Source organism: Mytilus galloprovincialis, chromosome 5 (genome assembly GCF_965363235.1).
Source record: "Mytilus galloprovincialis chromosome 5, xbMytGall1.hap1.1, whole genome shotgun sequence".
Classification (NCBI taxonomy): Eukaryota; Metazoa; Mollusca; class Bivalvia; order Mytilida; family Mytilidae; genus Mytilus; species Mytilus galloprovincialis.
Genome location: NC_134842.1, coordinates 13,793,975 through 13,806,333, shown reverse-complemented (window position 1 = coordinate 13,806,333; position 12,359 = coordinate 13,793,975). Strand labels below are relative to the sequence as shown.

Here is a 12,359-nt window from a genome sequence, read left to right as displayed (position 1 = left end):
ATCCAAGATATAGGACAATTTCTAACTTATTTTTTTTGGTTTATTTTCAACTCTAAATTAATGTTGATACACCTTCTGATATTAAGTTCCAAAAAGGAGAGTAGGTCAAACAAAATTATGGTGGTAAGAAACTGATACACATTTAAAGCAGTAATTGTTGTGTTTATTGTTTGACAATGTCATAAAAAGGAGAAGTTGGATGAATATCAAAGACTTACAAGAAAAAAAGATTAAGCAAAATAAAAGAATGTGTAGAACAGCATAGTTTAAATAAATCTAAAATTAGAAAAGAATTGCCGAACGTCTGCTCTGACTGACATAATCCGATAACAAATTACATTTTCAGATGCCAGCAAGGTTATCATTTTTAAGTGGACAAAACATATTCATTCAAGTGGTAAAACTTTCCTTTGAATATTTTTTTTGTATCTCTTTGTTGCTCGGTCTTTGATGCGTGTGCTGTGTAAATTATTACGCTTGTTATTTTGTTGTATATACACATGTTGTTTCTATTTATAGAGGATTATGAAAGTTCAGGGTGAAACTCTCCTTTGAATGTTTTTTTTTTATCATTTTGTTGCACTCTCTATGTGTAGATTCTTACACTTGTAATTTTGTTGTATGTTCACATGTTTATGTTTTTTAATAGGATTATGAAAGTACAGGGATATTCGAGGCTCAGACAGAATTGGAGTCAAAACAGAAAGCAGAAGAAGATAAGTTATATGAACAATTCTCACATGAACGCCAAACTCTCAAGAAACGCTTAGAAGAGGAGTTTCAAAAAGAACAAGAAAAATATGCCAAAGAGCATTTATCAAGTTTGACAAAAAGTTCGCCAAGTAAGACGAAAGTAAAAAAGTTAAAAGAACCAGATAAAACGGGGGAGCAGTATCAACAGCAGAAGGATGAACGTCTCAAAGCATCATTGGAACGTCTGACATCAGAGGAGAGGTCACGAGTAGCAAAAATGATACAGAAACATAGCGAGGAAATGTTACTAATGATAGCGGAAAAACTAGCTGCCAACGAGGTATGTAAATATAAACAAACGTGTTACATATTTGTTTTTCGGTCATCTTTTGTACACAAATTCGACCGTTAGTTTTCTCGTTTGAATTGTTTTTCATTTGTCATTCTGGGGCCTTTTATAGCTAACTATGCGGTATGGGCTTTGCTCATTGTTGAAGGCCGTACGTTGACTTATAGACTAGTTGTTAATTTCTGTGTCATTTGGTCTCTTGTGGAGAGTTGTCTCATTGGCAATCATACCACATTTTTTTTCATATATGTGTGATACACTTAACATATAAACATGATAAAGTAGCAACGGATGTTTTGATAAGATGTTTTAAACTAATTTATTCAATATTATCTGAACTTTTGATATTATTTTGATGAAAGAGAACTGGTGTAGTGGACATGTGTTACATCGCTTAACGTAACATATAAATCAAACAATCTGTTTATGTTACTTTCGGCACGCTCGAGATCAAAGAAGATTTTCAAATAAAAACATTGTATACAGAAAAAAATGAGGCAGATTGTTTATTATGGTTATTAACGATATAATCTTAAATCAGCGCTTCACATATGTACATCAGAAGATATACGAGATGATCTCTTGATAAAGAAGAAACTTTCACATGTGTAAATCAGAAGAAAATATACGAGATGATCTCTTGATAATCCGTGTTTCACATATGTACATCAGAAGAAAATATACGAGATGATCTCTTGATAATCCGTGTTTCACATGTGTACATCAGAAGAAAATATACGAGATGATCTCTTGATAAGGAAGAAACATAGTTTAAATGGTACAGTATGTCGAATACAAAAAATATTAACTTATTTTTTCTTGTGTGCAATTGTTTGGAATCAATATATATATATATTTTCTATCAGAGTTCTCCAGAAATATATTATCTTGTGTGCAAATGTTTGGAATCCATATATATTTTTAATTTTTTTTATAGAGTTCTCCAGAAACAGAAGAGGCAACTCCAGATACAGAGGTTCTGTCTCGACCCCCACCTGTGGCACCGCCTGAGTTCAGACGATCGGGACTTTTCAAAACCCCGGAGGAATTCAGTTGTATAGATGACCAAGTTATTGAAGTGAGTAGAAAAGTCTTCACATACGTGTGAGGTAGACATATTTCTAGTTTAAAGGTTGAGTTGTTGAGGGGGTTAAAAAGTGAATAGATCGGGCTTCAGTTTGTTTTTACATTCTCGAATATATTGATTGGAGCGAAACCTTTTTACTGTTATTTTTGAATTTTAGAAATACTACAATATTCCGAAATTCTATTTGCACGAACAAATATTAAGAATACTGGATATTGAAAATTATTGTTTCAAAATTTCTTAATTAAAAAAAAAGGAAACACAAATAAAATATATAATGCTAATAATAATAAAAATACTGATGACAAATGAAATAAAACGATAAACTATAAATAGAAGCTATCTCAAGTTAGTGATTTTTTGTAATTGTATAGTTGTCTTGTATACATCTTAGTGGCAAAACAATTGGAGTACCTAGCTCGGTTATACAGTTTATTGTTTATACAACAAGCAGCTATGCAATGAATGAGACCAAATTTGATAACATCAAGTACAACTTGCAAATTTTTCGAACTTTACAGTTTTTCGGTGTGGTTCGTGTTGTTTATTCTTTAGTTTTCTATGTTGTGTCGTGTGTGCTGTTGTTTGTTTGTCTTTTTCATTTTTAGCCATGGCGTTGTCAGTTTGTTTTAGATTTATGAGTTTGACTGTCCCTTTGGTATCTTTCGTCCCTCTTTTACAGTAAAAAGTCAAGAATTACTTTGTGCTTCATATTCAACAATTCCTTTGTATCTTATCATCAGTTCTCTACAAAAAAGTAATGATATAATATCATATTTAATGACTATTGGCTTATTTTCAAATGAAATTACGACAAAGCGTATTAGCTGTTTTTGTGTCATTATATCATTATTGCATAATTTTCCACTTTCCTTATGGTGTTTATGTTGACATTTAACAGGTGGCGAAACAAGAGTATTGTTCCTTCACAGACTTGGTTAAAGATTTGATTACAAGTTGTCAGACTGATCTGGAAAAAGTCAGGTTAGTTGAGACTTATTTTCCATTAATTTGGAAAGGCAAGGTAAACGAAGCTATTAGAAAAATGCAATAAGGTATTGCAGAATATAAAACAGCATATCATCTTTGCTGCAACTGAACAGAATGGTATAAAACCAATTTATTCCAATGAACATGCATACATAATATGAACATCATTATTATTTTGTCTATTCGAGTTTAAGATTAAAATTTTAAAGCTCTGCCGGCAGAGTCACGAGGTTAAACAAGCAAAAAATACATTAAAAAAGGTCATTCCAAGGAACATAATATTGTATAAATACCAATACCTGGCTTTTTTTTTATACCTTATTGCATAGAGGGAATAGAATAGCCTTGGCAACATGCACAATACAGAAGGAAATCTTTGCATAGATACCAATGAATTATAATTAATCATGTTGTTTTTTCAAACAGGTCTATATTTCGATGGGTCACTGTCAAAGACTTGAATAAAATGGTATTTGAAGATAGTATTCACCCAGAATCTCCTCTTGGACTTCTACGTGGTATAAAGGTTGGAACTGAAAGCTATCATGATCTCTTCAAACGACTGTGCAGGTAAGATGCTTATTTTTCTGTCTTTTTATATACTATAAATTCAGAAATTATAACGAGCATTTATTATTGCAATTTTGTCATTTTAGACTCAAATGCGATTTTTATTGTTGCGATATTGAGAAAAATCATGTTTAAATCATATACAAAATTATAAAATGCGAATTAAGAATATTGCGAGTATAACACTGTCGCATTTTTCGATATAATTAAAACATCGCAATAATTTCTGAATTTACAGTATTGTTAAATCATTAGAGCCAAAAGTTGGCGGTCTTCATTTGTTCCTTTCAGAAAGCAAAATGAAGTTGAAGAAAAGAACCCTTTTCATTCATTTTGAATACTGTTTTATCTACATGGACAGAAATTAACTTTGATCATGAACGTTTAGGTAGTGAACAATATCAAAGCAATGAAAGAGGGATAATAAGTAAAGAACTGAATATTATAAAGTTAAGGGCCATAAAGAACTGAATATTATAAAGTTAAAGGGACATAAAAATAGTACTAAAAAAATCTTTCTTTCGTTATATTGAAAACGGGCACGTAAGGCTTGTCGAAACTAGTGATAAAAAAACCAAAATCATATGAATAACATTTTTTATGGTATGTATATTGATTTTATATTTGCGGAAAACTTTTTGCGTTAATTGATTTTCTACAATTTTAAAATGATGGACTAGTATGAACTGTTGCAACAGATCCGCAACATGCACTTTATGGTAAAACAAAAAGTTGCAAGTTATCGTATATTTACATACGTTTATGATTTCAGTCGATGTTACTTTTTTATAATTTTTTTTTCAGTTATGCTGGAATTCACTGTGAAGTGATTCAAGGTTACTCCAAAGGTGCAGGATACAAGCCAGGGATGAGAATAGATAATCCAAAATTTAAGAACTCGTGGACTGCAGTGTCAATTGAAGGATCATGGTGTTTTGTAAACTGTAACTGGGGTGCCCGCCATGTTAAATGTCCTAACTCAGCAAACGACGATGATATGGAAGGCGGTTTGTTCTATCAGTGTGACGAGTTCTACTTTATAACTGATCCAGAGGATCATATTTATCAGCATTTTCCCAACGATCCAAAATGGCAGCTGCTTGAATGTCCAATCACAATGACAGAGTTTATTAACCTACCAATTGTAAAATCGCCATTTTTTAATTACGGTTTGAAGTTCGTTAATCATTACGATTGCACGCAGTATACAAGCAACGGTATAGTTATAATGCAAATCAAAATGCCAAGTCTACTTGGATTCGGGTATACACTCGAAGCTAAAGACACGAATGTAGATCAAAGTAAATTAGAAGGAAGAGTGTTGCTAAGAATTGTGGGCCATAAAGCTATCTTTACAATTGCACCACCTAAAGCTGGACGTTTTTACTTTATGATTTACGCCAAAGATAATTGGAACTCTGAATCCTTACAAAGTGTGTGTGGTTTTCGTATAAAATGTAGAGAGAAACGAGATCAAATCAAAAGTCCATTTCCGAAAGTGCCATTTTTTGGTCCGACTCCTGTTATGAGCCAGTACGGAGTCTTTCCACAAACACATATCGACCCGTTAGTTGTTTATAGTTATGATGACGTTATTTTTCAGTTCCAGTTACAAAGTGACGTCAAACTGTCACATACATATCAATACCATGGACCATTTCAAAGTGATATCACAGACTACCAGAGATATATTTTTATCAAATATCGAGATGACAAATCTGTAACATATCAAGTTAGATGTCCTCAGATGGGAAAGTATGTTTTCTTTATATTCGGTTCCAAATCAACGTCTAACGATGACAACGCGCAACTCGATTGTTTATTTAGATATATGATTGACTGTAAACATCCGGCTAAAGACAAGAGGCCATTACCACGTGCTTGTCACAGATGGTATAACAGTACGCTTCTCGAGCCTACAATCGGGGATCTAGAAACGGAAAAGAAAGTGACTTTCCGTGTTCGAAATCCGGTTGCTACTGATGTCGCTATGCTTGTTGGTGACGCTTGGTATCATTTCAAAGAAATTGGAGACAATATGTGGGAAGGTGCAATATATACCGGTAAACAACATTGTAAGGCAAAGTTATACGCTAAACTGACAAAAGAGTTGACAAGATTTTCGCCATTAGCTGAGTTCTGCATAAAATAAATTTTATTTATGTACAAAATGAAATGCTAAATATCAAAGTGACAGGTTAAAATCATAAGAAGAAATAAAGTTTTCAATAGGGTCCATCCTTGACGAACATGAACATGCCTGAATTACAGTATTCATATTTCCTTTGTGTTTTATATATATATATTTATTACTTAACCCCTATTTCACCATATCAATTTTGAAACTACTTAACATTCTAGATTTGATTGTATAGATATAAGATACGCTTTTAGGCGGCAAACGTTTTGTATGTGATGATGAGCGCATTTAGTTTTTATTTATTGCTTTTGAAAACGAGACCAAATTTAACGAATGCATATAGTTCTATTTTGTATTAAAGTTTGTATTTCTCGTTGAAATAAAACAAAGGCAGCTTGTTGAACCTTGTACAACATAGTGTTATGGTTATTATTTGAGAATGCTTATTATAGAATGGTTGACTTTAATATGGCCAATAAATTGGATTAAATACCCGTTAGTTGAGCACCAATTTATAAAGCTACTAAAAGAAGTCGTTAATACATCCTATACTAATTTGGTAAGTGCAAATCTATACGAAAGTAAGGACCAAATGTTTTAATGAAACTAGTAAAGGATCGATGGTCTATACATATAATAATGATTCACTACAAGCGAATTAATCTTTATATCCATAACAATGACAAAAATGAACCAAATGATATCAATGTCAATGTATTGTCTCTACACACATGATTCTATACAAAGAAGAAAACAAGTACAACAAGGGTATTCTTATGTTTGTCTCTTTCCATTTCAGTAGTGTGGCAAACACAATACTAAAATGTAAACAAACTAATATAAGAAGTACCGATTCAGTACTTTTAACGTTTATTGAAAGAGGGACGAAAGATGCCAGAGGGACAGTAAAACTCAAAGATCGAAAATAAACTGACAAAGCCATGGCTAAAAATAAAAAGAGAAATATATAGTATATATAAAACAGGGAATACTAGTAATGTTTTGTGATATTTTATGCTATACTTATGCCTTATTACTGGCGACTAACACATGGTGTGAGCATCTTGCTTTCCAGAGAAATAACACTTTGTAGTAATGGCAAATCAATTAATCCTATAACCTGTTGTATGATGGAATTAACCTTATTATTGATTAGATGGTCTTCTCTGCATCAAAACACCATTCTATCTCCATTAGAATTGACAGATTACGTGGTTTATAGTCGGATTATGAGTCTTAAACAATAGAAGTCAGTTTGAATGAATCAGTCCTGTTAAATAATACATAGCTTTCTGTTGGGTTTGTTGGTTGTTGGTTATGAATAGCTAGCCATATTCTTGTCTGAATAATAAAAACAGCCATTTAATAACTGATGATGAAACGGCATAAAAGAGGAACGAAAGATACTAGAGAGACAGTAAACTCATAAATCGAAAATAAACTGACAACGTCATGGCTAAAAATGAAAAAGACAAACAGACAAATAATAGTTCAGAAGACAAAACATAGAAAACTAAAGACTAAGATACACGAACCCAACCAGAAACTGGGATTGATCTCAAGTGCTCCGGAAGGGTAAGCATATCCTACTCCACATGTGGCATTTATCGTGTTGCTTATGTTATTACAAATTCGGTAAATAGTCTAATTCGGTAGGTCACATTCGTGAAACAGGAAGGATGTTGTAGTTACGACATAAGTAACATATCCAATAGCATCTGTGAAACGGTTATTCCATATTGACCCAAGGTTTAAATGGACTAATTAGATATCAGTGTAGGTAGATTTATTTGAAGTTTCCTAAAAATGTACCAGGACAAAACAAGTTTATGTGATTTTCTGAGTTTTGGTTACCTTAAAGTTATACGAAAACGCAAATTAAAAAAAAAAAAGATGGATGCATATGTTTTTTTTAATAACTAAATGGATAGTTTTCCTTATAAAACTTATGTACAAATACTTTTTTCTGAAAAAAAATTCTTAAATTTGTCCACAGTTATAATTGTTTGCTTCCCGGGAGCAATTCGCCGAAATATTTTCGTATGCAATGAACTCCCTTCTCGTAAATATCTGGTGATCGCAATACGCATGGATCTTTCATTGAAATTAGTTATTATCTAATTGTACAAGTTAAACACGTTCTCAATACCCATGCTTCTTTGTTGATTGTTACGATAAGGTGATAATCGGTAAACTACGGCTTCAAAACACGGCAATTAATTAGCTGCCATATTTACACATCATAACAGACAGAGAAAAAAATGAAGGCTCTACGATTTGTTTGCCTAAGAAATGATAAAAGTCGTGCACAGAAGACTAAGTGGATGATTTATACATGCATTGGTTTAAGAATTGTATAAACATTATTTTTCACCAGTCATCCGTTTCATACGACTTTAACTTCTCTTCAAAATTGATTTATCAGATTAATGTCTTAAAAAGGTAAAGACCAACAGCACATTAAACACAACACAGAATACTAAAGACCGATCATCACAAACCCCAACAAAAAAAAAAATGGAGGTGATCTCACTGGTTCCGGAAGGATAAGTAGATCCTGCTCCTGTGACACATGTCGTGTTCCTCACGTTAGTACAAACCAGATGAGAAGTTTTATTCGGTAGATCACATTCGCAATAAAGGGGACAGTATTGTAACATATCCGCTTTCGACTGATTTAGTGAAATAATTGTATGCTTTTGCGTAATGTTGTCATTTTAGTGTTATATTGAACATTGCCATAAAAGCGGGAGGTTTGGCTAGCCACAAAACCAGGTTAATTCTCGATTTTGTTTAAATGTCCTGTACCAAGTCAGGAAAATGGCAATTGTTATCTTATAGTTCGTATCTGTGTGTGTTTCATTATTGTGCTTTTTTTATTGCACTTTAGTTTTTTTTGTTTTCCTCTAATATGTGATGTGTTTCCCTACATTTTAGTTTTGAACACAGATTTGTCTTTTCTCCATCGATTTTCGAACAGCGGTATACTACTGTTGCCTTTATTGTAAATTGCTAAATGATTGAGTGACTGTTGGATTATTTTTATAGGTTTGAATTTCATACAATTCTTTGCGTGAAGAATATGAAGTTTTAGTAGCTACGATAAAAATATTGATTTCATCTTATACGTTTATGTCGTGACTTTGATTAGATTTGGACTTTTTCCGATATTCGTTTTGTAGTCTTGCCTTTGTCTGGAGTAGCGAGGCATGTAAGGTTTCTCTTTGAAAATGTATTAGTTCTTCCAGTATCTCCTATAAGAAATGATGTGATAAGGATTATCTTTCATTTGACACTCCAATCTTGAATCATTTCTTTGTAAAACCATGTTACTCTATTTTGTCGTTTATTCTATTCAAAATGATAAGATATTGACACTTCTCATAGGCCCTCATGTTTCTTTTTGGGAAATTTTATTATTCATAACATTAGGTATTTGATACAAAAGAACATCAAACCTTTTGTTTGAAAAAAAAAATCTGAGTATAGGAAAAAAATAATATCTATTACTTATATGATAGCAATGCTTATTATTTGTATAAAACACCTCGCAAATCACACAAACGCATACAATTATGTCACAAAGTCTCAACTTAATTTTACTGAACTATTCCTACAATAGTCCTTCGAAGTCGTTATAGCTGTAAACATTATATCCCAAGGTTGAAAAAAAGTAAAATCACAAAAATACTTTACTCCGAGGAAAATCCAAAACGGAAAGTCCCTGATCAAATGGCGAAATCAAATGATAAAACACATCAAACAAATGGACAAGAACTGTCATATTTCTGTCTTGGTACATGTACAGGGATTTTCAAACGTAGAAAACGGTGGATTGAACCTGGTTTTAAATCGCTAAATCTTTCTTTTTGCTATGATACCTTTACAATGTTGACTTCATATTGGAGCTTCATTGGAAAATTGAAAAGAAAATTGCATCATCTTTAACTTCACATTCCGCAATAAAGATAATGCCCTATCACCAAATACTTCAAATTTTGGTGATTATGTTTAAAGCATCTATTCCATCGCCATTGAAATAAAGGATACAGCAGATACATTTAAGTCTACCTTATGAATTGACGTACATCTAGAAGTTGGCAATAAAGGTCGGTTGAGAACAAATATTTACAATAAAATCTATATCTCATGCAACAACTTAATAGAAGCACCTGAGTTTATAGTACAAAATTTATATATCTTCCAATTGATACGAGTCCAAAATGTGAGAATTACTAGAAACATGAACATTGTCAATAACACATTTGTGAGAAATGTTTTATTCAAAGGCATAAAATATCGTGAGTCTAAATCCGTCAATGCAATTGGAAACACAACTTTGAAATACTGATGGATTAGGTCGCGGATCATGACAGATAATTGGCTATACGCAAAAAAGAAGACGTAGAAACTCTTTCCAGATGAGTTAAATATGCGATTTATGGAAACAAAAAAAAAAATTGCATACACATGCTACATCGATCTTTTATGACCCACCTGATGCTATAACAAAATTAAGTTGTATCTGCAAATCAAGCCCAAAACAAAATTGTTTTCGTATTTAAATGACATTAGATAAATTGCTCAATAAAGGAATTATGTATTGCATGACACTTCCTTTGGGAACTCAACATGTAAACCCACGATGCTCACCAAGGAGACACCCTGAATAATCATAAGTTTGTTCTCTGTTCCTTTGGAATTTAAACCAAAGACAAATTACTTAGTCTTCCTTCCTTCATTACATTGTATACCTACATTACATACTTGTCCTTTCAAACAACGTTATGCTGATCGGTGTTTCAAGCGCTCCATAAAACTTATTTCTTATATATTGAGGTCAATCCCATTTGCAATCAAAGCTAAGCTTAAACATAGATATAATAAAAAGATATTGTATGAGAGTCACAATTTGTAAAAGTAAACCATTAAAGGTCGAACAAGAATGTGTCCCGAGTACACGGATGCCCCATCCGCACTATCATTTTTTATTTTCAGTGGACCGTGAAAATGGGATAATATCTCTAATTTAGCATTAAATTAGAAAGATTATATCATAGGGAACATGTTTGCTAAGTTTCAAGTTGATTGGACTTCAACTTCTTCAAAAACTACCTCGACCAAAAACTTTAACCTGAAGCGGGACAGACGGACGAACGGACGGACTAACGAATGCACAGACCAGAAAAAAACAATGCCCATAAATGGAGCATAATAAATGGGCTTGTCTGCTTAAAAAGTAAAAAGCACAAAAATAATGAACTCTGAGGAAAATTCAAAAAGGAAAGTCCCCAATCAAATGGCAAAATACGTTCTTCGTTACGGAGCCTTTGCTCAACTTGAACAGCAAGCTATAACGGATTCCAAAAATGACTAAAGCAAAACCATTCAAACTAACGATCTAATCTATGTAAACAAAACCGTGAAACACTTAACTTAAGACGGGGACAACACATACAGTGGGGTTTAACGTTTTAATAGGTACCAACATTCACCCTTACTTGAAACAAAAATGTGACATCACAACATAGAAAGACACACTATAATTTATCAAATGAAATGGCTTAACTCAATAAATAGATATATCAACACAAACAAGTGAACATATACTGAACGAATAAATTTGATCTATGATATAAATGTAGATATAAGATCACTGAAATAAGGTATGATATGTTAAACATATCAAAAAGACAACCATAACATTGGACAACATGTCGACAAATAAAGTAATGTACACAGGAAAATGAAAATAATTTTGTATAAGGTATACAGCCATGGAATACGGAATTTATTTTTACCAAATAAATAATTTAATTTTGTTGTTCATAGTACGAGAACAGAAGTAAACATCTATAGTCATGCCAAACACTTATCAAATCTGGTATATATTAAAAATAGAGAGACTATCAAAAGGTCAAATTAACACGAAAGTACGATTTGAGAGTATTCGCATTTGCTGAAAGCTAGTTAAAATCCAAAAACAATTAATGATAAAAAAAAATCATGCAACAGAGACTGTTTGAAAGACGTATTTAAAAAAAAGACGTGTTTAAAAAAAACAATCGGTATTCTTATGCGTACCAACAATGCTCCTCTTCTTGCTGACTTGTTTCTTTATTCATTTAAGGCCAACTTCATATAGGAGTTTCATAGGAAGAGCAAAAAATCTAACATTATCATTTAACCAAACGTTCACAAGTTTTGTGACAATATTGAATGCAGCTTTCCTATCGCATTGAACTTGAAATAAAGGATAGCATAGATACATTTAAGCCTATCTTGAATTCTATCCTAATTTTATCTTATTTTTGATTTTGTTTTAGAAATTCAAATGTGACGTCACTTTGTGTGCGTTAATGGCTTTGACTAACTCCGCAGTGAATTTTTATGTGCTGGTTTAGGTTGTGTTATGTAATGTTTCCGTTTTTATTTTGTAGTCACCACTTTGGTTTTATCATGTAGATCTATAATATAGTCTTTTTATAAAAAAAATACTGTTTGCAAAAGCATGAACTATTCTAAATAAT

The 12,359-nt window shown here is 32.3% G+C and overlaps 1 protein-coding gene across 1 annotated transcript in view; it reads left to right on the top strand.

Moving 5' to 3' along the window:
- LOC143075201 (hillarin-like) overlaps nt 1–6,242 on the top strand; it is a 29,556-nt gene extending 23,314 nt beyond the window's left edge. Inside the window, exons 3-7 of the mRNA XM_076250545.1 lie at nt 650–1,033; nt 1,980–2,120; nt 3,031–3,113; nt 3,546–3,689; nt 4,494–6,242. Of these exons, the coding sequence (XP_076106660.1) occupies nt 650–1,033; nt 1,980–2,120; nt 3,031–3,113; nt 3,546–3,689; nt 4,494–5,841 (2,100 nt within the window). The 3' untranslated portion in view covers nt 5,842–6,242. The remainder of the gene's footprint in view (nt 1–649; nt 1,034–1,979; nt 2,121–3,030; nt 3,114–3,545; nt 3,690–4,493) is intronic.
- Nucleotides 6,243–12,359: the final 6,117 nt, after the last annotated feature.